We start from the raw sequence: 25,608 nt of genomic DNA, 5'->3' as shown, positions 1-25,608 counted from the left end.
TTCTTTTAATAGAAAACACAACAGTTTTCTATTTTTTTTTAAGTTAAAATATTATTTTAAAGTAACACCAAGCGTGAACAAAGTAAGAAACTAGGAGACAGTTTCTGTGATTCGTTAGATTCACCCTTTATTAAAGTGACTACTGAAGCAGGAACATAAAGGTTTTCTTTATCATGTCTGTCTGTCACTCACAGGAGAGACATTAAAGTAGTAGGTCTGATGTGAGCTACAAGATGAGCTCTGTAAAAATACATTTTTTTTAAAAGCTGTGACTGAAATGTGCACAGAAAAATAAGAAAAAAGCTTTATGGGAAAAATAACAATGAGTCAGTGAAATTCAGAGAACTGTGATTTGTGAGGGTTTTTTTCACTCAATATCCTGAAGGAAAAGGCTTTTTTAATAAGGGGGGGTCTGTGCTTCACTCTCCTGTGAGGTGCAGGGTGCAGTGGCCTATGTGGAATGCCCTGTAGGGGGTATTTTTTTTTACAGTTAAGCCAAATGATTAGACCCCTTGAGAACCCCACTTATCACAGTCCCAAGTTATGACAGAACTATTTCTAAACCATCTGATATTTGCATAAGGTGAGCTGAAGCGGTTGAGCTTTCATCTTTCGCTCTGATCAGTCTGATTCTACTTTGGCGTGTTTGTATGAACCGCCCAGGGAAGCTGAGCTGCAAGGATTTGGCCTCCCTTGTTCCGGGGCTCGTTTATGACATCCACGCCAGGGTTTAAAGCAGCCTCCAGGCCAGCCTTTTGCTGCCTGTTTGCGGTGATTTGGGATTTGTGGAATGGGAAGTGCAGAGCTCCGGGACAGGATGTGGAGTCACTGCAGGATCGTACAGCCCCCCTATTCTTGACAGAGCTGGCGTGCGTCTGCATGAGCACCTCGTCTCTGCAGAAGATACACTGTAGAACCGGATCGCTTTGTGGCCTCTGGAAACCTCAGTGTTCCCGAGCCCTCTACTTAAGAGTAAATCTAAACCCAGGTACGTCGATTTACGCGACTTCTACGCATCTTTTGCTTCGCACCAACTCACAGAAACAGTTAGTCCCGCATTTGTTTTTATCGCCTTCTTTTAGCTGTTCTCGCAAAGAGTTTCGGGATAATACAGATGCTGCCAAAACTGATCTTCTCAGTTAAATTAGACACATTTCAGTGTGATCTGTGATGTAAGTCTCTTTTGTTCAGTGCAGACAGCCTCGGGGGTTAACTTAATAACAGAGTGCTCTTTCCCCCCCTCGTGCTGTTGTTTTGCCTGCCCGGACATGCACTGTGTGTCTGTGTGCCTCTGTGTTTTCAATAGGTGAGCACCTTTACAGTAACTATGAAATGCTCTGTGTCATTTTATCTATTTTTAAACTCTGGTTTATTGATGGCTGAGTAACCTCATCTTCTCCTCTTCCTCTCCACACAGATTCAGGTGATGGCTCACCTCTGGACTCTCCTGTCAGCAGGCCTGCTGCTGATGTCCGTGGCTGAACCTCTGAGCAGCCCTCAGGAAAATGACAACAAGTTAGTGAAACACACAGTGTTCACTAAGAGCCAGGCAAGTGGTTTAGGAAGGCTTCTTACATGTATGTTAGTCTGACAGCATCAGACTATAAATAAATCTCAGTTTGTTGCCTTTTCCTGCTGCAGACCCAGGTGAACGAGAGTGCACTCAGAAATGTCAGTGAACCAACACCAAGCCACACACCTACAACCTGTGAGTTTTTTTTGGTCATTTTGTCTTTTGTTGTGTTTATTTTTTCTCTCTTTTGTTGTGCTGTGTCTTACATTTCAGCATTTCCTTTCAGCAGCTCCCTCTTTTTCTTTGCATTAGCAGCTCCTTTGACCACCACAACTTCCCCAAACTCTAGCCTTGCTCCACAGTGTCCAGGAAACCAGCTGATGCATGAGAGCAGCAATGTCTGCATCTGTCCATCCATCATGGTAAAGGATGGTGACAACTGTACTTGCCCCAAGGGCTTCACCTTGGAAGGAGCAGCTGAGTGTAAAGGTAAGAAGTGATCAAAACTGGGAAAGTGCTTTTTGTAGAATTGTAAAATCACAAAAAAAATAAAAATGCTTTTGACATCTTTGAGTTTTTAACATTTACAGCAATGCAACACAACATAGAGGTACGCTACGTTACATGAGCCCAGTGAACAAAATTGCACGCAGGCTCATTAAACCTCTCTTGGAAAATATTAATGTGTATTAGTATCACGGTTGTGTTTAAACTTTTAACTGTACTGCGCAAATTTTCAGAAGCAAGCATGAGTGATGAGAAACAAGCTACCAGCTGATCTAACTGCATTATAATTTATTTACAAAACTTTAGCATTTAATATTTCAGAGCTGTGTTATATATTATTCATATATTTTTGTCAGCTTGACATCACCATGTAAAACTGCAGGTGTCTGAGTTAGATTAAGCGTATTATCTCTGTTGGACAGATGTTGATGAGTGCGAAGGAGAGAGACCAGGACCATGTGACCTCCATGCCAGCTGCATTAATAACCCCGGCTCTTACTCGTGTAGCTGTCTCCGTGGTTACCTGATGGGTTCTGACGGGTGCCAGGGTTCGTCAACCTCTGTGTGTGTTTTTCTATTTGTGTGTGTGTGTTTGTGGGGGGAAAAGAAATGTCCGATGCAGGTTTTCAGAAATTTTTCACAGCGCCTCTTTAGTATGATCATAATTTACGTGTTTCTTATGGGTCTTGCAGATGTTGATGAGTGTGCTTTGGCCGCTGTGACAGGCCTGCAGGCCTGTCAAGGCGAGGCTGAGTGCAAAAACACACCTGGCTCCTTCACCTGTTCGTGCCATGAGGGATATGTAATGGCTACAAATGGGCGAGGCTGTGTAGGTGAGGTTAATGTTGAAGTCTGGTGTGCGTTTTGATAAAATATGCATGTACATCCAAATGTATATCAGCATAAAATACAGGCTGACACGCTACATCATAACCCGGGATGACTTAAATGTTTGCATCTGTTAAACTTGGCCATTTATCTTATAATTTATTGGTGTTACTCCTCTGTAGATGTGGATGAGTGCAGCTTTGAGGAGCCGTGTCGCCGCGAGCTGGGAAATGTGTGCGTTAACACTCCTGGCAGCTTTTCATGCCAGTGCCAGCTGGGCTTCAGAGCAGAGACTGCTGCCTGTGTCGGTAAATCATTAAACATCACCACGACTGAAAAAGGCCGATGTCCAGATTTGATCTGGTGTTTTGAATTTTTAACATACTTCATTTGAGTTTCTGCAAAGTAAGAACTTTGTCTGACAGAAAGAAATGCTTTGCAGCAAGATACAGCTTCAATCTGCTGCTTTGCCTGCTTATATATGCTCCTGTCCCTCTTTCACCCTCACGTTAAAGGCTGATTTCCTCTTTTGTTCTGTAAAGAAAAAAAAAGAAGTCTGTTCACTTTCTTTTCGACTTCTTTGCGCCCCTGGTCCTCCAGCACATCCTGTGTACCCAGGTTACTCTGTGTGCCAAGGCATGATGTGCTTTCTGTGCCTGCTTTTCATGGCTTAAATTTTCATAGTAACATCTGCGCTGTGCTTGATTATGTACTATGATTTTACCACTACTGTCAGAAAGTAGCAATGTTAAATGGACTAAAGGGGAATTAAAAGAAGAAAAAGAAAAAAAATCTATTACCACAGCTTCCCAAAGTGGTTCAGTGACAGTTATTTAAAACAAGGTTGTTGACATGAAAATGACTTCGTACCTTTATTGCTTGCCAGTAAATTAAGGGAGTGCTTTGCAGGAATTAAATTTCCTTTTCTCTAGATGAAATAATTTTTAATTGCAAATTGCGTCAACGATGCATAGAAGAAGAAGTCATATGTTGTATCCATGTCACTAAACTATTCTGTCCTTTTGTCTCTGTCCCAGATGTGGATGAATGTATAGAGAGTCCCGTGGCGTGTGATGGACGGAGCGTATGTGAGAACACGCTTGGGAGCTACGAGTGTGTTTGTCGACCGGGTTACCGGGGAAACGGCACACACTGTGAAGGTAAGCAATTAGTGCTGACGTCCCTCCGTGGAAAACTCTGTTTCCTGTGGACGGGGTCAGCTTCCTTGTGTGCGCGTGTTTTAATGCTTGCTGTTATCCCTTCCATTAAAATTATCCCAAGTGGTAGTACAAGCTTCACTGAATAGAAATGAACCGGCTCTCTGTCTGTCTTCAGATGAGAATGAGTGTGTATCTGGTGGTCACACGTGTGACGCCAACGCTCGGTGCGGTAACATCATCGGGTCGTATTTCTGTCAGTGTTACCAGGGCTTCAACGGCGATGGACACTCTTGTTTTGGTGGGTAAGGGGTGGGTGTGTGTGTTTGTTGTTACCCACTTGTATCATGTAAGCATTACTTTCTCTGTATGAGCATTACATGTGCTTGTTTACAGACATTGATGAGTGTGTTGTGAACAATGGTCGCTGTGAACACAACTGCACCAATGAGCCAGGAAGCTACAGCTGCCAGTGTGCCTCGGGTTACCAGCTTGACCCGGACAGACACAGCTGCACAGGTAAAAGGCAGGCTGTAGTAGGATGTTATTAAAGTAGGCATGAGTAAGCATGACTTTTTCTTATGTTACTTTAAAAAAAAAAAGTTTGACTTTTTAGAAAATAGGCTTCTTAATTCTTGCTGTGGGTTAACAGTTGTACAACTTTTATTATTGTGAAATGTGTTCTATAAATAATCAGAATCAACTCGTTTGTGGATCTACTGAAAAAGTAAGCACACCCTTAATGTAAATACTGGCCAATTCCTGAGATGTTACTCCGTAATGCACAGTGCCACATTTGGTAAAGATCAAACACACCATGTGTGCAAATGGCTAATACAAACTGTCAAGCACCATGGTGGATGGTGCTTGACAGTTGGTATACGTGAGTTGATGATTTAGGCTTGTTTTGCAGCTGCAGGACCTGAGTCGACCTCACAGCTAAAGCTTGGCTCAAATTAGGTCATGAAACAGGGCAATGATTCCAAGCAGAACAGCAAACCTACAACAATGGAGAGAAAAGGAGAGAATCGAGGTGCTGAAATGAAGTTATTGCTGCTAACAGCGGTTCTACAAGCTGCTGAATAATGGGGTTTGCTTACTTTTTCATTTGACTGCATAGTCTTGTGAAAATTTTATTTGTCACATGATTGTGTCTACCTGTTCCCCTCTGCTTATTCTCTAAAGCTCCATATAATCCAAGTATTGGGTATATTGTTTGCATTAACTCTAAAATGTGGGCTTTGCTACTGTCAGAGGAGTTTATTTGTTATTGTGACCAAATGTAGTCCAGGACAAAATTCAGAAATTTAGGATGACCTCTGATGATGATGATGATATAACACCGTCCAAACCAAACAGATTAAGTGAACAAACGGGAATGGCAGCAGAAGCATGCAAAAAAATAGATCGGGAACTACAGCTATGATCAAGACCTCTGTTATTACTATTATTGTTATTATTGTACAGTCTGTATATGTCAAATCTGATGTCATACACATTTTTATTAGATCCTTGCATCATATTTTTGCTTGCAGTAAATGTATGAAATTGCTAAAGTGTCACAGTGCATGGCTGTGAGACCTTTAAACTGCCTTTATTATTGATGAGTGAAGTAAAACAAACTGCAGTCTAAAATGTGCTGCACCACCCACCATAACAGCCAATCAGATGGGCAGTACAGTAGTTAAAATGTAACCGTCCTCTTCATTTTAATCAGTTACACACAGTAACCATTAAATTGAAACCTAAACACAGTTGCTGTATTTCCTAGAGACGAGGTTCTAAGGTCAAGTCATAGTGCGGCTAGTCAACAGAGGGCAGCAGAGATCATCTCTGTGGGCTTCTGCATCATTCTCAAAAGACATAGCCATTGTTGCTCTCTCCATTCAGTCACTCTGCACTTAGCTGGTATTCCAGGTTTGTGCAATTTTGTGCTAATAGAATTTCAGATGTTTATTTCAAGTCTAAATGAGTCCTTGTGCTGAATCTATTTCATGTTTTGCCATGGCGCAAGAGTAATCTAAATGTTGCTGATCTCTCCAGATGTGGATGAGTGTGTGGGACTAAATGGGACTTGCGAGCACATTTGCATCAATACTCAGGGCTCTTTCCACTGCTCCTGCAGACCCGGCTACCAGCTGCATATTGATGGCCACACCTGCGTGGGTCAGTCCCTCTTAAACACTCACTGCTGTTTACCCAATCATTTTCGGTCATTTAAACATGCCAAGCATCAGTAGTAATCTGCCATGAATATGTCTTATCTCTTGCTAATTATTTTGGTGCATGTGATTCTGGTTTTTCTTGTGCATATTTTCTGTGCAGACACTCTGGAAGTAGTTGTCCTGAGGGCACATTTTGGAAAATTAGTGAGATGAGAAAGCCAGACTGTGAGGAATCTGTTGCATGCATAAGAGAGAGCTGTCCAAACATGATGTTTATGATCTGTGTGTTTCTGTGTGTGGGTTTGTGTACATAGACATCGATGAATGTAAACTCCAGAATGGCTGCTGTTCCCACACCTGCACTAATTCTCCAGGGGGACATACTTGCCATTGCCCCCCTCCTCTGCTGTTAGACATAGACAACCTAAACTGCAGGAGTAAGTTTGATTACAGAGTTGACATTACAGTCTTTTGTGTACAAAAATATATAATTATTTAAAAAAAACAAAACAGAAGGTAGGCACTTCTTTCAAATCTGAATAAAAAAATCTTATTAAGAACTCTTGTCCTGGTGTTTTAACACAGATTTTTCATCAAGATCAAATCTTTTAATGTGACATGACACAGCTAAATATGTTTTTTCCTTCTGATCAGCAGTCAAAACATTGCTTCTTCTATCAAAAAGAAGAAGCATAGCACCAAATTTCCCATTTTAAAAGCTGAAATAGCAAGTTCACGCAGTCTTCTTTATTGTTCAGTATTTCTGTGTACCAAGCTAAAAATTATTATTATTTTTTTTTTTTACCCAAAAAGATGCTACATCCTGTAAGCTGAGAAATGGTGGTTGTGACCATATGTGCACTGTAAGGGCTGAGGGCCACGTTCAGTGCAGCTGTCAAGCTGGCTGGCAATTGGACGAAGACGCGAGGAGCTGTGTGGGTGAGAGTTCATGTTCACTGCCAGCACTTTATTATTAGCTGAATCACATGGCGTTACTATCAGCAAACGCACTCTCGAAAGCACCAATTTGTTGCGATCTGGTTTGTGTGCACATTCCTCTGCGCCATATCCTTCTGGGTAATAAGAAAATGATGTCATTCACATAGATTACAATTTCAAGTTACTTTTCTCAAAATCTCGAGTTTATAAGTCCCTGATATCCTTTTTCATATAACGCCTAATATCAAAATAATAATTAAAATGACTTTACCATCTCTTGAATCCAGCAGAAATACACTCACCAGCCACTTTATTGGGTACACCTCTTTAACTGCCCATTAATGCAAATATCTAAGTGCTTCTAGGCATGTAGACCAAAGACTGTATAAGACATTTTTTACATTCACGGATGCAGATGTGGTCAAGACAACCTGCTAAAGTTCAAACTGAGCATCAGAATGAGGATGAAAGGTGATTTAAATTACTTTGAACATGGCATGGTTGTTGGTGCCAGACAGACTTGTCTGAGGGTTTCTTAAGCACATCCATCGCTGGGGTTTGCAGAGAAAGGTCTGAAAAAGAGAAAGAGGGTGACAGTTCTCTTGGCAGTAAAAATGCCACGTTGATAACAAAGGTCAGAGGAGAATGGCCAGACGGCTTTAAACTAATTGAAAGACACCAGTAACTGAAATAATGCAGCAACCCCGGTTCGAATCCGGGTCACGGCACCAAGTTGTTGAAATCTCCCAATTCTTTGAATCTTTGGGCTGAAGGAGGGACAATACTCGGTGTATCAATGCTCAATCAACAATCATTTATTTCCATACAATTCAACAGTCAGAGCATTACAACGTCCGGACGGGAGAGATGCTACCAGAGGGTCAGGCACATGTCTCAAAATGGTGACGGGTTGCTCAGCTTTTTATAGTCTCTAGTGGCCCCCAGCTAGTCGTAAAAGCCAAAACATCACATTCTTTCTCTGTTACAGCGCCTAAGTTATGACCTCGGCAGTTGTTTCTCTGCTTTCTGTAAGGTGGGGGTGTGGAATGTGGTCTATCTATCTCCCCTGTCTTTAGACACAGAGTCTCCTGCTTACAACCTTCTCTTCATGATTCAACAATTAAGCATGTCAAGAAAACAGTGTAACACATTCCCAGCAGATCAAGGATACAGAGTGATGCACATTTATCTAATGAACTAATATGTGAATATGTTCTGTTAACTCAAAAGTATAACGAGAACTAAACTACATACAGCTCACACACTCTATATTAAAGGGTATAATGTGATCTACAGCAGTATTCTAATTCAACTACTTTGATTACATATATAAGGTAACATATAATAACAGAATAATCTAACATCACTTGTTACAAACAAAGTATGCAGACGAGCATCTTTGAACAAACAACGTGTAACCTTGAAGCAGATGGGCTACGACAGCAGGGCATCACTCTGCCACTCCTGTCAGCTGACAACAGGAAACTGAAGCTAGAATTCCCACAGACCACCCGTCTGATAAATCTTGATTTCTGCTGTGAGTAATTTAGCATAAACAAGAGGAAAGCATGGATCCATCCTTGTATCAGTAATTGAGGCTGGTGACGGTGCAGTGGTGTAGAAGATGTTTCCTTGGCACATTTTGAACCCCTTAGTATTAGCTGAGCATTGTTTTGTATACCTGAGTATTTTTTCATGTCCATCCCGTTCTGACTACAGGCTTACCATGTTCCGATGGCTGCTTCTCATAGGATGATGCGCTATGTGAGAAAGCTCAGATTATGTCATGATACATAATCATAATGAATAGAGCACCTTTGGGATGTCGTGGAATAGGCCCTTCACATCAAGGATGTGCAGCGGACAATTCTTCAGCAACTGTGCAATGCAGTCATGCCAGTTGAGACCCAAAATCTCTGAGGAACGTTTTCAGCACCTTGTTGAATCTGTGCTTTGAAGAATTAAGGCAAAACCCAGTACTAGCAAAAGTGGCTGATGACTGTAGATTATCCACACAGCAATTTTGTAAAGGCTAAAGAGCCAGAGAGGCTTTCAGAGATTAGATCGGCTTCTCATTTGCGTTGCATTCGCCATGTGATTTCTTTTCATGAAGCTATTCATAAAAAAGGAAATTTGATAGTTTGATAGTCTGTTATGGACTAACGACTCCCTTGAATGAATACAGAGGCGGGCATGCCTTGTCACTTAGCCAACCATAAATTAAGCAACTGTCACGTAGGTTTAATGTTTAATTGCCCTCCTTCTGTCTTCTGTCATGAGATGTGAACGAGTGTGAGGACTTCACTAATGGAGGCTGCGAGCAGCTGTGTGTGAATCATCCTGGTGGGTTTAACTGCACCTGCAAGGAGGGCTATATAGTTAGAAAAGATGACCCCACCAAGTGCCAGCGTGAGTCAAACATAATCTTATGTAGTGTTAAGGACTTTTTAAAAATCTAAAAATAGATTTATTTCAATTCCTTCACTTATCTTTATTAGCATCTCTGCCTTTCCAGCTGTGTGCGACCCCCCTTGTCAGAACTATGGAGTGTGTGTTGCCCCGAACATTTGCGACTGTCCTCCAGGCTATCCTGGAGTGGGCTGCTCAGGTACAATAAACGTTGCACATAATATATATATAATTAAAATGTTTTTTCACAGGAATATTAAAGTTAATTTGTGTCTCTTTTTTTGTGCACTTTTCGGTGTCCTTTGAGGTTAGTATAAGGTTTTAATGCAAAGAGGAGTATTATAGCCCTTTTCGTTGCATGTTTCAGCCATGTGCTCCCCTCCCTGCGCTCATGGAGGTACCTGTATGCGCTGGAACGAGTGTTTGTGTCTTCGCGGCTGGACAGGAGCAGGCTGCCACACAGGTACACTGCCTTTGGGGATCAGAGGGACAGGTGTTACATCAAATAAATAGAGTGGACAGTGTTTAGAAGCACTGTTTACATCAATGTGTTGCCCAGAAAATGCTTTTATAAGATGTTCTGCACTCACCTAAGACAAAGAGGCACTGGTACATATATCCATGCATGTATAAATGCATGTGCACAGGTGACGTGTGTGTCACAATGCCATTTTCTTCTGGATTCGACATCTGATTGTTAGCTTTGACTTTTCTTCGTGTCTCTTCTCAGCTGTGTGTGAGTTTCCTTGTGCCAACGGTGGTCGCTGTGTGGGACCTGACATCTGCCAGTGTCCCTCCGACTACACTGGCCCCCAGTGCCTCTTGCGTGAGTAATGTAATACAATAAATTATCCCAGGTGTGTAGGCACCACCGAGATCTACCCATCCACCTGCCTCCAAACAGTTTCTGGTAAAATATGGGCTATAGGATGGCAGAAAAACAAAAAAAGCATGAAGACATTTTTCTGCACAGACTGCGTGTTACTATATTATTTTGCATTTTGTAGCCCTTTGCACTCCTGCCTGTCAAAATGGGGGAAGATGTGTGGACGTCAACAAATGCACATGTGTTGGTGGATGGCAAGGAGCTCGATGCCAGATAGGTGAGATCAGTCATTCTCTGTTACTGTATCTCTGTGTAGCTTTTCCTGCATAATTAAAATATATTCAGACTAAAATATGATCAAACCATGTTTACACAGTAAGTTACAAATGATCATGGATGTAATTTTAACAACCACTTGTGTTTATTTAAAAAAAAAACAGTAATATAAAGCTTCTCATGTCTTTGGATTACTTTCCTCTATGCAGTGAGTGGGATTTGCTTCTGTGCAGCTGGAGGCTTTAGTGTGATATTGGATGTGAAATTAGATGTTGACACCAGTGGATGCAGCATGGTTTCCCGTGGTTTCTTCTTCTCCCTGTTGCTTGCTGTTTGTTTCCATTGTTGCACTACTCTGCTGTTGTTGTTGTCGTTGACCAAATAAGATGAGATGTTTTTCATTCGATGTGCTTATGGGTGGAGAGAAGCAATCATGTGACGTATTTCTGGACTCTTTCTCTTATATTTGAAACCAGACACCGACAAATATGCAGCGTTTATTGTTCCATCCTGTTTTGTCACCTGGCATTTCAGAGCATATTCAGTAATTATTGAAAATCTTCACATTTTTCTTCTGTGTCAGTGGTGTAGAGCTAAGCCCTTCAATCATAACATGCAGCGGTGTCTGCCAGTGCATAGCTTCATAATCAACACGTTTCTAATGTCCAGACTTTCATCTGGAGCTTTTATTTCTCCAATCAGTAACAGTGTTTTTAAGTGGGAAAATGTCATTACTGTCATGGTCTCTGTGTCTACCCGTTTTGCGTTTTGGTTTTGCTCTCTCTCATCGCTCTGCCTGGGCGGAGCTCACTGAGAGCTTCTGCTTTTGGCCCGCGCACCTGCTTCTAATCATGCACCGGTGATTCACCATTAGGGCTGGGTATCGTCACTGATTTCTAGAATTGATTCAATTCCGATTCACAAGGTCTCGAATCGATTCGATCCACAATTCGATTCAATTTGATTTGATTCGGGGAAATTTTGCCTCAGACAGTCAGAAATATAATAATTCAGATCATGCATCAGTACATTTCCAGATTTTTATGTCTATAAAAAGAAAGCTGACATTTGTGAGACTTTATCAAAGGTGTGAGCATCACAGCAGATGCCTTTGTGTCAAAGTAGCTGAGGATAAAACACATAAAAATAAATATAAAAATATTCTGCAGTAGATCAAAAACGAAAGAAAACCATTAATCAACATATGAACATTACCTGATGCTGCTGAAGTGAAGCAGAGCAAAGTTACAGAGGTTTTAGAGACACAGCTGAGCGTTTCGCAATTTTGCATAAGTTTAAATTTGTTCAGTATTGAACAGCAGAAATGAGGCTTTGTTTTCGGAAGTTGGTAAAAGGAAAAAAACAGCGGCCGACAGCCTGTAAACAACGGTAGACTTGTGCGAATAATGCAGGAAAAAGATTTGCATGAAGTGTGATTTTTATTGTGGTGGAAGCAAAACAGCAAAAGTCAGAGTGAATTCATGACGATGTTTATGTGAAGCGTAGTTTGGATCTTCTTTTGCTGCTGGTTCAGTCAATATTGTTTCAAGAGAAATAAAAACCTGCAGCTTCAGAATCAGCACAAAAAGGACGTAAACACAAAGTGCAGACCACTTCTGTGGAAACACCGTCCAGCCTTTTGTTCTTACACTGTTGTTGATAAATGTATGTTCTGCTCATTGTGTAATTTATAACTGCCCAAATCCTCTAAATAATCTATGCTCCATGTTTAATAAGAAGACTCAATGTGTTTGGATTTATGCATTCTTTTTTCTGTCTTGATCAGAGCCTGTTGTGTGCCAGAAACCTTGCATAAATGGTGGCGTGTGTGTGGGCCTCAACCGGTGCCGCTGTACCAAAGCTTTCACTGGAGAGCTCTGTGAACAAGGTTAGTCCATGAGTGTGGAAGAATGTGTACATATACAGTATGTGTACAAAGGATCATGCTGTGTGCTGTGTCTGCAGCGGTGACTACACCCTGTGTGCCACCCTGTCAACATGGAGGCACATGCAGCCCTCACAACACTTGTACCTGTCCCGAGGGCACTGCAGGCCTGCGCTGTGAGAGACTGTGAGTATCAGTAACTTCTACAGCATCCATACATAACATATCTCACAGAGTGAAGTGCTTTAATTTACATGCTCCCACTGGCACAGATTATAAAGAACAACAAAATAAACTACCACAGCTATGCAGATGACACACAAATATATATCACAATGTCACCAGGAGACCGAGGCCCTGTACAGGCTCTTGGTAAATGCATTGAGAAAATTAATGACTGGTTGTGCCAAAATTTTCTCCAGCTAAACAAAACTGAGGTAATAGTCTTTGGCGCCAAAGAAAAACGATTACAGGTCACCAGAGAACTTCAATCTATACATCTAAAAACCACAAACCAGGTGAGAAATTTGGGTGTAGTGATGGATGCAGACCTAAACTTAGAAAAACACATTAAGACAATTACAAAGTCAGCTTACTATCACCTCAAGAATATTTCAAGGATCAAAGATCTGATGTCTCAACAGGACCTGGAAAAACTAGTCCATGCATTCATCTTTAGTAGGCTTGATTACTGTAACAGCATCTTTACAGGTCTACCTAAAAAATCAGTCAGACAACTACAGCTCATTCAGAACTCTGCTGCTCGAGTCCTCACTAAGACCAAAAAAGTGGACCACATCAGTCCAGCTCTGAGGTCTTTACACTGGCTGCCTGTCCGTCAGAGGATAGACTTTAACGTTCTGATGCTGGTCTATAAAGCTCTGAATGGTTTAGGACCAAAATACATCAGTGACCTCCTGACCCAGTATGAACCTTCCAGATCCCTCAGGTCATCTGGATCCGGTCTTTTATCAGTTCCCAGAGTCGGAACCAGACACGGAGAAGCTGCATTCAGCTTTTATGCTCCTTATATCTGGAACAAACTCCCAGAAAGCCTCAGATCAGCTGAAACACTCAGTTTATTTAAATCCAGGTTGAAGACTCACCTGTTCTCAGCTGCATTTGAATAAAGCACCAAATCCACACTTTAAGCTTAAATTTCAAAACTTACATTTAACTACTGATTTTATCTACTGTTCTGATTTTATCTGTTTTGATTTTATATCCTGTTTTGTTTGTTTGTTTGTTTGTTTGTTAATCAGTTTGTTTGTTTGTTTGCTTGTTTTAATCAATTTTAAATCATGCTTTTATTTGTTTTTGTTTCTAATGTCTCTGTAAAGCACTTTGAATCACCTTGTTGTTGAATTGTGCTGTACAAATAAACTTGCCTTGCCTTTAATGGGGTGATATGGTACTATTAGGTCTTTAGGTAAGATAAGGTCTGATTATTCAAGACCTTGTATTTTATGAGAAGGATTTTAAATTGAATTCTGGATTTAACAGGGAGCCAACAAAGAGAAACCATATGAGAGAAATTTGGTTCCTCTTCCTAGTCCCTGTCAGTACTCTTGCTACAGAATATTGTATCAACTGAAGGCTTTTCAGAGAGTTAATAAATCCATGGTCAGATGCAAGTCTACTGCAAGAAACACAGACACAAAAGTACAGCATTGAAGTCACTGCAGTTTCCCCACATATTCACAGCTAATTGTAACACCGGATAGAGAAGCTGCTATTTTGATTAACAACAGAATTAATTTCTCTCACAAAACTACAATCACAGAAAGACCCAGAAAGAAGATGTGTACTCATCAGCATTTATATTGAAAACATTCACCTCACAATTGGTTATTTAATTGACCCCAATAAACATGATTCCTCACTTAATCTACCCAGCACAAAACGGGGGGGGGGGCTGGGTCATCCTGTGCTGCTGGGCATGCGCCCTGGCAGCCTGGTTGTGCTGGCTAGTGTCCTTCCTGGTGTTTGGGTTTGTTTGCTGTCACGCAGATCCTCCAGTGTTATGGGGTCCTCTTCCAGCTTGTCTGTGCTATAACGTGATGCCACCAAATCACCTTCACACAAGCAATATTAAATGTCTCGGATTAACATTTCCCCCAAACTGTAAGCGCTGTTTAGCTTCAGTTAAAGTCTGTCATTCAAAGTGGTACAAGATCATTTACATTGTTGGTCAAACTTTCCTATTTTCCTTTACAAACAAAATATTAATCTTTCCTAAAATTAATTATTTTCAGTGGACCTAATTTGTCCAAACATAACCTGGTGCAAATTTCATAATTCGACATTATCAATATTCTTTTTGGAAAAACAAACCTCCCCATATAAAACTCAGCATTACAAAAAAAATCGAAATCTCATCGAGGATTTGAAATCCCCAAATTTGAGTTTTACTAGCTTGCAAATTAGCCCCAAAACATCAATCAGTGCCTTGAAGTAATTAAACAATAATAAACACAAAAAACCAACAGGACAAAACTAAAATCATATGCAAAAGAAAGTTTTCACAGGACTCTGTGAACACAGAAATAAAATAAAAAAAGTAGTAGCCTGGCCCTGTTAATCAAAGGCCTTTTGATTAACTGTTAATCAGCGTTACCAGCATTATTGTCTGGAGTATTCAGGCATGTGTTAACACATTGCCACAATCTTCCCAGGAGTTATAGAAATTCATACTGAGGTCAGTCTGTGCATTTCTCAGAGCTTTAATGGGTTGATACGGTACTATAAGGTCTTTAAATAAGATGGGGCCTGATTATTCAAGCCCTTAAAATTTATGAGAAGGATTTCTCACATGGAGAGAAATGTAACCCTCTTTATGTCTGTTTCTTCAAAAAGTACATGGCAGCACGGCTTAGGTTTGCAAAGTTGCATCTGAACAAACCAGAAAACCTTTGGAACAGTGTCCTTTTGACAGACGATTTCAAAATGGAAATATTTGGTGATAGTGCACCACTTTTGACATAACAATCACAGTGTATCAGAACAAACACGTGATACTGTCAAGCACAGTGGTGGAGAGGTGACGATTTCACCATAAACTTCTCTGTGTACCAAAGTGTTCTTGGGTCAAATGTGAGGTCATCTGTTGTTCTCAAGTTTTTCAGGTACAGCACTTTACTGCAATACATGTCTTGTGCTTATTTGTGTCCTAGGACATGCCCAGTGGTCACTACAGTAGTGAGTATGGCTCGAGGGGTGAGGAAAGCATTTAGGGAAAGCTACGTTGACCGCTGTGGACCTTTCGGAGTTCAGCTTTGTACTAAATACAGGTAAGCTGTTTTTCCTCCTGGATTCTCCAACACTAATTCATGAAGTATCTGGCAGCAGTTGCAGTTTTTCCTAATCACAACGTGGTTTAATTTCCTGTCAAAGAAATGAACTTTCAAGGACTTTACTGTCAGCTATTCTTTATGTAATTACTTTTGCACTTAACTGGATTAAATATGCTGTGAAAGTATTTTTAAAGCGTTTCCAATAACGCAATGAAAAGCGAGGCTTGACTGAGTTTAACATGTGCAAATGATTTAACATATGTTAAAGGTTGTGTTAATCCAGTTTGATTAGAATACAATATCACACAGTTGTGTGATTGTGGTTGTGTTTTCAGGATAAACCAGGCACGTGTATACCTGCAGGCCTACAGGGTGGGCTACAAAATCCAGTGTCCACAGGGGAAGAGCAGATAAGCAGCGCTGGATACAGTGAAAGTGGTTTGTCATAAGAAAATTTCATCCTCCAGACAATCTTTTGGTCAACACAGGAAGATAGAAACGGACTGATGTAACATCATATGTAAAGTGCTGAGGGTGTTGCAGCTTCTCTGGGAGAAGTCTTACCTGATTATCAGCCTCTGTGTTGAAATTAAATTACACTTCTGTCATAAAGAAGGTTTATAATGTCTGTGAAATCATGTCAGCGATTGAATAAAAATGAGTTCACATCAACAAATATTTGAAGATTTCAAGCACGTAGATGTTCGAACGGGACAGTTTTTCTGTAGTCATCTCAGAGTAGATCTCATGACAGCAGCAGTTTTATTGTAAGCCATGTTATCACTGTAGTACTGATAATCAACCTTTTATGAAATAAGCACAAGTTCAGTGTTTGAAATTCCTGTAAAACATTAATCAGCTTGAACGTATATTCAAACGAACCCAGTCACCTCCATGGATCGGTCACTACTCAGATAGCTAACATCCAGCCAGTTTTTTTTGTTTTGAGCTCTACTCATGTTTTTTTTTTATCTAGATTAACAATGATAGCAACATAAAAAATGCCTAAAGTGACAAATTCAAAATAAACTATTGCCTATATTACTGCTCCTTCTTTTGACAAAGGAAAGCATGTGTTTTATACTCCTAACTGATCAAAACTCCTAAAAAAATAATTAAATTAATGATTTTATTGGGATATTTGTGAAGTGTAGCAGAGGAGAGTGGAAAGTGGGGAGACGGCATAAACCCAGACGAGGAGTTCACCATTAACCTCTGTGTGTACCAAAGTATTTTAGAGTCAAATGTGAGGCTATCTGTCTGACAGATAAAGCTTGGCAGAAACTGGGTCATGCAACAGGACACTAATCTATAACAGAATGGCTATAAAAGGAAAGAATCAAGGTGTTGCAATGGCCTGGTCGATGTTAAGACCTGAACTTGACTGAATTGCGGGGGCAGGACAGATCTATGCATAAATGAATCCCTGCAAACTGAACTGAAGCAACACGGCTGGCCTCTGAGTGCTTTGACTGACAGCTGGGTCATCACAGACCCTCATGGTTGATTGCCACCTGCTAAGCTCGACCCTGCGAATATTGAACTGGACCTATCGACTGTGGTCTTGGTGCCTTTTAGTGTCTATTAGGGCAAGTAATAAGGCCTTCTGCAAGGAACAGCTCATCCAAGAAGTCTGTGCTCTATTCTGTTCCATGTAGATTCAGATTCAGTTTTCTAACAAAAGCAAGCTGAAGCTGCTTTAAATATGGTATGGCACTAAATATGGCACTAAATATGGTCAATGTTTGTGTGGTTTTTTTTTTTAATATATTTTTATATTTTTATATTTGATCAAATCTTACAAAAATCTTGCAAAAAAAAAACAAACAAAAAAAGATTTGTTTTGAAAGTTTACATACAGATGCAAGTGATGATTATTGAAATATTCCATTAAAAGTAGTTAACATTTGACATTATCCACAAGAACTTTAACTGGATCGGCATTTGTGAGAGCATTTATGAATTTATCAAGGACTCTTTCTATGCAACAGAAAAGAATAGAATAGAATGCCTTTTATTGTCACTATACATACACATGTGCAATGAGATTCAGAGCAACTCCTACCCAGTACAGACATGTAGGGGAAAAAAAGAGGGGGGAAGGTGCACAGTTCTGCAGCACTATATAGACATCAACCGTTTCTGTGGCGCTATATACAAATATTAAAGAAATAAATAGGGTTATGTATTTACAGTGTGGGGTATTGCATGTGAATTAAATATTGCACAGTAATGATGGTAGTTTGCATAGTCTGTGTATAGAGGGAAGTCCTTGGGGGGTGAAACTGTTTTGTCAGTGCATGTGTGAGTTGAGGGCGGTTATTGCTTTAGGAAAGAAACTGTACTTGAGTCTGTCAGTGTTTCTCTTCAGCTCTGTAGCCAGGCTGAAAAAAGTCAGAGCTCTGTTGAGCCAACCATCCCTTTAATGTTAGCTAGTAATGACTTCATGAACTTCACAAATAAAATTTTAATCATTAGAGAAAGAATTACCAATAATGATCCCACAGATGTAATATTATCTACAGCTACTCTTAGTACCATTGATGTTAAGTTAGACTCTTTTTCTCCAATTGATCTTTCTGAGTTAACTTCAATAATTTCTTCCTCCAAACCATCAACGTGTCTTTTAGACCCCATTCCTACAAAACTGCTCAAAGAAGTCCTGCCATTAAGTAATGCTTCAATCTTAAATATGATCAACCTATCTCTAATAATCAGCTATGTACCACAGGCCTTCAAGCTGGCTGTAGTTAAACCTTTACTCAAAAAGCATCTCTAGACCCAGCAGTCTTAGCTAATTATAGGCCAATCTCCAACCTTCCTTTCATATCAAACATCCTTGAAAGAGTAGTTGTCAAACAGCTAACAGATCATCTGCAGAGGAATGGTTTATTTGAAGAGTTTCAGTCAGGTTTCAGAGCTCAGCACAGCACAGAAACAGCTTTAGTGAAGGTTACAAATGATCTTCTTATGGCCTCTGACAGTGGACTCATCTCTGTGCTTGTCCTGCTAGACCTCAGTGCAGCGTTCGATACTGTCGACCATAATATCCTATTAGAGCGATTAGAACATGCTGTAGGTATTACAGGTACTGTGCTGCAGTGGTTTGTATCATATCTATCTAATAGACTCCAGTTTGTGCATGTAAAGGTTTCTCTTCATTGGTTTCCTGTTAAATCCAGAATTGAATTCAAAATCCTGCTCCTCACATACAAGGTCTTAAATAATCAGGCCCCATCTTATCTTAATGACCTTGTAGTACCATATCACCCTATTAGAGCACTTCGCTCTCGCTCTGCAGGCCTACTTGTTGTTCCTAGAGTATTTAAAAGTAGAATGGGAGGCAGAGCCTTCAGTTTTCAGGCCCCTCTTCTGTGGAACCAGCTTCCAGTTTGGATTCAGGAGACAGACACTATCTCTACTTTCAAGATTAGGCTTCAAACTTTTCTTTTTGCTAAAGCATATAGTTAGGGCTGGACCAGGTGACCCTGAATCCTCCCTTAGTTATGCTGCAATAGACGTAGGCTGCCGGGGGATTCCCATGATGCATTGAGTTTTTCCTTTCCAGTCACCTTTCTCACTCACTATGTATTAACAGACCTCTCTGCACTGAATCATATCTGTTATTAACCTCTGTCTCTCTTCCACAGCATGTCTTTATCCTGTCTTCCTTCTCTCCCCAACCGGTCGCAGCAGATGGCCCCGCCCCTCCCTGAGCCTGGTTCTGCTGGAGGTTTCTTCCTGTTAAAAGGGAGTTTTTCCTTCCCAATGTCGCCAAAGTGCTTGCTCATAGGGGGTCATATGATTGTTGAGTTTTTTCTGTATCTACTGTACAATATAAAGCACCTTGAGGTGACTTTTGTTGTGATTTGGCGCTATATAAATAAAATTGAATTGAATTAAATTGGAAGCAGGTTGAACAGGTCAAAATCAGGGTGGGAGTTATCCTTGATGATATTTGTTGCTCTGCTGAGGCAGCAGGAGGTATAAATGTCCATCAGGAAGGGGAGAGAGCAGCCAATGATCTTCTGAGCTGCCTTAACTACTCTCTGAAGTCTCACCCCGCTCTCTTGGTGCAACGTCCGCACCATGCTGTGATGCAGTATGTCAGCAGGCTCTCAATGGACAAGCAGTAGAACGTCAGCTGCAGGTTGGGGTCCAGTTTGTGCTTCCTGGGGCCCCTCGGGAAGGACAGCTACTGCTGGGCCTTCTTGACAACTGCTATGATGTTGTCAGCAGAGATGAGGATGTGGAGGAACTGGAAGTTGTGGACCCTCTCCACACACTCACCGTTGATGTACAGGGGGGCTAAGTCAGTGCTGTGCCTCCTGAAGTCAATGACAATCTTTTTGGTTTTCTTGGTGTTCAGTGCCAGGTTATTCTCAGAACACCAGACTGCCAACTTCAGGACTTCCTCTCTGTAGGCTGCCTCGTCTCCCTTTGAGATTAATTTTACTACTGTGGTGTCATCAGCAAACCTGATGATAAGGTTGTTGTTGTGGGTCCGACTGCAGTCATGGGTGTAGAGACAATACAGGAAGGGGCTCAACACATATCCCTGTGGGGAGCTGGTGCTCTGCATGCAAGTGGAGGAGAGATGGGGGCCAAGTCTTACAGTTATTTATCCAGGCACATGTGAGAGGGAGGGGGGCAAGAACGACCAGTTTGGTGATGAGGATATCCAGAATGATTGCATTGACAGCTGAGCTGTAATCCATAAAGAGTATTTGAATGTAGCTTTGTCGCTGCTCCAGGTGGATCATCACAAAGTGGAGAACTACGGCGATGGTGTCTTCTGTGGATCTGTTCACGTGGTATGTGGTATCTCCCCATGTTTGCGTGGGTTCTTTCAAGGTAGTGGGGATAGGTTAATTCTTGCCGCCCTAAGACAGCTGGGATAGGCTCCAGCTGTCTCTTTATCTTTGTCATTGCACAGTCATACATAGTACAATGAAATTAAAAAACTGTCCCACATTGGCACTACGTGCAACACAAAACACGACACAGTAACTTAACTTAGTAATAAAATGAAGAATACGTGTATGTGTATTGCACACTGTTATTATTTTACATTAATTATTATAAATATTATTATTGTTATTGTTGTTACCCCCCCCCCAAAAAAAAAAATCTTATTATAATAATAATCAAATGAAATTGCTTGTTAATTTACTTGTTGTTTTTCCTGCCATCACAAACTTAATCAACTGCCTGTAAATCCCTGCACTCAGAAGACTCCTGCTATTTTCTTAAGTGATTTTCACCATTTTCATGAAGAGTGTGGTTTTATTTCATGCAGATGCGATTTTTACAGATTTTTACAGACAGTTTCATTAACTTTATAATTTGCTTTATAATAAGCAATTTCTTGATGCATGTAAATTATGGGTTAGTATTTCCATTCTAAGTAGAATAAATTATCTTTACCAAGTCAATAAACACAATTCATGATGTGAAACTGGAATTTAACATTACAAAAAAACAAAAAAGAATGGTGCATTTTCTCTTTTTTAGCACTTTAATTGGAACTTTAATACCTGATGTTCTTTTTAGATCAGGCCAGTCATCACCACTGTGCCATGTAGACTCATTTTGGTGAGTTTGATCATTTGGCTTAGTTCAGGACAGACTACCTCTTTCCAATCTGCTACACTGATATCTGGAATACCCATTCTCTCTGTTTGGAAGTTAAAATAGCAAGTTCTTAATATAATATGCAGTCATGAGCAACAGACTTGTGAAATCCTGGGAAATATCAGATCCAATCACAGAAAAAAGACTGAAACCATCGTGCAAATACAGTTACGCTAAATGAATACTGAGTTGGGAGAAACGTTTTGTTGCTCGTCCAAGTGACTTCTTCAGTCACTTGGATAAGTGACAAAACTGAAAATGCTTCTTCCAGATAAACAGAATCAACTTTTGGGATTACCTGGATGACTGAGGATGCATCAAGACACGAATACTGAGGTTCTACAGTAAAGCAGAGAAAACAAATTGTGTATGCAGGAGGCAATTTCAGTCTTTGTGGGATCACTTCTTGGAAGTTCCATAATTCCTAAATAAAATGACCTATAATATTTGAAAAATGGATCCTAAAAATATTTATTCCCATTTACAGCAGGAATTATAATTGGTTGTACGGTGTGACTAAAGTAGGATGAAGTGTAAAGTTGCAAAATATAATCATCAGACATATCGTGTATAGTTTCAAACACCATCTTATTACTTCAACTTAAAAGATCTGGCATAACCCATCTTTGTCAGGGTTTTCTTTCTATATGAGATCCTATCGTACATTAGCATCCACAGTCATGATTTTGGTGTGATGATCATGTAAAGAGGCTAGATGCTGTCATGCTGCTACAGCATCTGTTATTTCATAAGTGGACCATAATATCCTTACAGAAAATGGATCGATTAATGTTACTTGAAGGCTTTCTTTCCTCTCTCCACTGGTTTTGGCAAGAGTTTAAATTACCAGCTATCTGACTGATAGTGTTTGTTTGCTTGGGTTTGCTGGTGATCGACATATGGCTCACTCAGTCCCCTGACAAGTACACTTAGGTCAGTAAGTTTTTGGATATTGACACTACAATGTCCTCTGCACATCACCACAGTAGTGCTGGGTGATATGACGATATATATCTTGTGGACGATAGAAAAGTGTCTATCGTGCCATTTGTCTTCTATCGTTTCTAACCTAATTTTATAAATTATGACATAAAATATATCATTAACCCTTTAAAACTGGTCGGAGCAGGCACGCTCCGTTTTGCCTAACTATTTTTAAATCCCTGTAGAACTGGAACCACGTAAGCTAGCGCAATCATTTTTTTTGCATATTAAACCGGAGGAGTTGTACTTACGTCTTATGCCATTAGCTTGTCCTAGGTCACGGGTTACTTGCACATATAGCTTTGCAAAAATTGCATAAAAAAATGCTTGCAGCAACAAAAACATAATATTCCAGAAACACGCTTTGCTGATCCGATCAGCTGTTCATAACACTTCCTACGTTGGAATATAGGTCAGCGCGAACTATCGCATGTCCGCCATTATCTGCCCGAAACCGGAAGTGACGTCGTTTGCGCGGAAAATGTAATTTTTTTACCTTCAGGGCCTTATAAGCCTATGCTGGTGTTTTTAAAAGTTATGTTTGACTTCATGCTTTTCTGTATCGTTTCTGGGATGCTTAGAACTCAAATCACACTGTTGGAAATAGTTTATTTTGATGCACATGCTTTTTCATTGCAGCAAGCTGGGAAAAGTCTTGAGTTTGCATTGAGCCTGGGGGCTTGTGTGTATACAACATGTATACATCAAAAAGGCTCAGCTTCAGCCTTCAAGATTAACCAGTAACAAGATGGCTACACGTTGCACGCAACAAACATACTTAGCTTCAGTTGGAGCAGGTAGATTTACTTAAAGATGAAAATAAACACCACCGATGTCAAACATCAAAGCTATACTACACATGGACTCTTTTTCCTGTGTTCTCAATAAATCTAATACAGTTTTTAAGAAGTGAATTGGAGTCAATTGGAGACAAATAACCTTGAGCATGTTCCTAATTCATTCATTCATAATAAATTAGTACTTACTTTGTATGTTTATAATTATGTTCTGTTTACCAGAACAAATACTAGCGTATTTGTACTACTACTATAATACTACTACTAACTCAGGTGAGTTCAGTTAACTGGTGAGTGTTAAATTGAATGGCATTCATCAGCTTGTGTCTTTCTAGAGCTTTTTCTTATTGACCGCTCTTCCACTAAAAGCAAAATTCCTCCATTGATACTCACATTCATACTGTGCCTTTTACTCTGTGCTGTCTGCTAGCATACTATTAGCAGCAGACAGCTGAGGACACAAAAGCCTCGCGCTCCATGAATTACAGTTTGGTTTTTGATTTAACTAAGAGAGCTTTGAGAATTTGCACTAAAGTGCAGATAACAAAGAAGGTACCAGAATGATGACTTAGTTTTGTCCGATGTACTGAGGACAGTGTGTTTTAGAGAGTTAGTATTTTAATTTACATTGTGTTATAAAATCCAGTTAAATTAGTACAAGCTAAGAAAAAAACAAGCTGAAGTTGGAGGTACAGCAGACGTTTTGTTGTTGTTGTTGATTTTCACGATGCTCAATAGCGGAAAGTAAAAATAACATTGGCTTACGCATAATATTTATGTACTCCTTCACTGTTTTTCTTGTATATCACTTGTACAAGATTACATTTTTGCATTTTAGATGCAAATATTTTATCTTTTTTTTAATCTTTTTTTTCTTTTGATCATTTTTGTTTGATATTTTTGATGGGACTCTTATCTACTCTCATCCAAAGATGGGTGTACCATGAGGAGTAGTGTGTATCAGTTCAGTCCAGCTCCAGGTGCTATAAAAAACTATTATTAATTGCAGTTATATCTTTAATGACCTGGATTTCTTGTTACTGTGTAATATAGATGAAAATCTACCCCCAGTCTTAGACAGGCAAATAAAAAAGTGTACTAATGAATACAACACACCTGCCCCTGATGGAAGAAGTTCAATCTTCACAATGCAAAATATATTCTCCTACAAAGTCCTTCTCCAAGATGATCCTGGAAACAATAACTGCATCCAGCCTACAGTTCTATCAAACCACAATTATTGCTTAACTTCACAATAATTTAACTTTATTGGTCTCTGACCAGTTAATGAGCTCTAAAAGATATGACGCTTTAGGGGCATAGCAAATATTACCAGAGAGCAGGAGAACCAGAGATCTGAAGAGGTATAATGATGACTGCACAGATGACCAGATATCAAGGCAAACTGTCTTTAAAGAAAGGACCATACCATAAACTCCTCTGTATACCAAAGTAAGGAATTCTGCTCAACAGGTAAAGCTTGGCTGAAGCTGGGTTTGAAAACAGGACAGTGATCCTGACCACAGCAGCAAATCTACGACAGAATGTTTGAAAAAGTAAATGCATGAAACGCTGTGTTTATGCACAGGACTTAAGAAACCTGTGCATAAACAAAGGCCTTCCAACTTTAAACACTGTAAATTATATATAAGAAATGATTCCTCAGATAAAATGACTATGTTACTGCTGCTAAAGATGGTTCTACAAGTTCCTGAATGATAGGTTACGCTTAGTTTTTCACAGGTCTGCAGCAAATTCACTGAAAATGTTCTTTTTCACACAACTGTATATATACAAACCGAAATATTTAGAAGAGTAGGGTACAAAAATACATAAACATTATAAACTAGGAAGAACAGTTGTGCAAAGTCTGTGAACATAATGTGCAAAGTACACAGCTCAGTGTTATAGTAATATCACACTTTCAAACATTCTGTTCTCATTTCCAGGGGTACTGGTCCTGATGGGCTACAGCTCCTGGTACAGAGGAGTCTATGTCCATGGTGAAAGGTTCATCTCTAGTACTTCTTACCCACCACATGGTCCTGGCGTTGTACAGGTTTTGAATTGTAGGCAGAAGGCAACTAATGACAAGCAAGGTATGCAGAAGAGCATCTGTGAACACACAGCATGGTGAACCTTGAAGTGGATCGGCTACAGTAGTAGTTAAGAACAGAAAACCAAGACTCCAACTTCCATGGGCTCACCAAAATTAAATGCAAGTGTGTGCTGTATGTAGTTTTATGTGTTAGATGTAGTCTGCTATGACAAGGACAACTGTATTAAAGAGCAGCAGACTACTGAAATCCCAGGAAAGACAGGATCTGATTACAGAAAATACTGAATCTATACAACAAATACAGCAAGTCAAAGTAAATACTACATCTCATCTAGG

General features: G+C 40.1%; 1 protein-coding gene across 2 annotated transcripts; it reads left to right on the top strand.

Annotated features, from left to right (window-relative positions):
* Positions 1-684: 684 nt before the first annotated feature.
* LOC146679982 (uncharacterized) lies at positions 685-16,839 on the top strand. Of its 2 annotated transcripts, none has more exons than XM_085448868.1 (22): positions 685-988; positions 1,418-1,549; positions 1,642-1,708; positions 1,829-2,002; positions 2,443-2,568; positions 2,713-2,853; positions 3,031-3,156; positions 3,886-4,008; positions 4,184-4,306; positions 4,402-4,524; positions 6,049-6,171; positions 6,485-6,607; positions 6,984-7,109; positions 9,390-9,518; positions 9,625-9,717; positions 9,886-9,981; positions 10,249-10,344; positions 10,526-10,621; positions 12,407-12,508; positions 12,586-12,691; positions 15,679-15,795; positions 16,134-16,839. In XM_085448868.1, the coding sequence occupies exons 2-22, from the start codon at positions 1,427-1,429 to the stop codon at positions 16,210-16,212; spliced, it is 2,412 nt and encodes an 803-aa protein (XP_085304994.1). In that variant the 5' UTR covers positions 685-988; positions 1,418-1,426; the 3' UTR covers positions 16,213-16,839. The 2 variants fall into 2 exon arrangements, with proteins under 2 accessions (XP_085304994.1, XP_085304993.1); XM_085448867.1 differs by having other exon boundaries at positions 1,826-2,002.
* Positions 16,840-25,608: the final 8,769 nt, after the last annotated feature.

Source organism: Copadichromis virginalis, linkage group LG23 (assembly GCF_057382275.1).
Source record: "Copadichromis virginalis isolate Kocher_CV1m ecotype Utaka linkage group LG23, C_Virginalis_male_GT1.1, whole genome shotgun sequence".
NCBI classification, from domain to species: domain Eukaryota; kingdom Metazoa; phylum Chordata; class Actinopteri; order Cichliformes; family Cichlidae; genus Copadichromis; species Copadichromis virginalis.
The sequence above is the reverse complement of the archived record's forward strand: the minus strand, read 5'-3'. Positions and strand labels throughout refer to the sequence as shown.

Coding starts and splice junctions, on each gene's coding strand:
- LOC146679982 (XM_085448867.1), top strand. CDS start 1,427: ATGGCTCACCTCTGGACTCTCCTGTCAGCAGGCCTGCTGCTGATGTCC. Junction 12,509..12,585: donor TGGAGAGCTCTGTGAACAAG/GTTAGTCCATGA, acceptor CTGTGTCTGCAG/CGGTGACTACACCCTGTGTG. Junction 12,692..15,678: donor GGCCTGCGCTGTGAGAGACT/GTGAGTATCAGT, acceptor TTTGTGTCCTAG/GACATGCCCAGTGGTCACTA.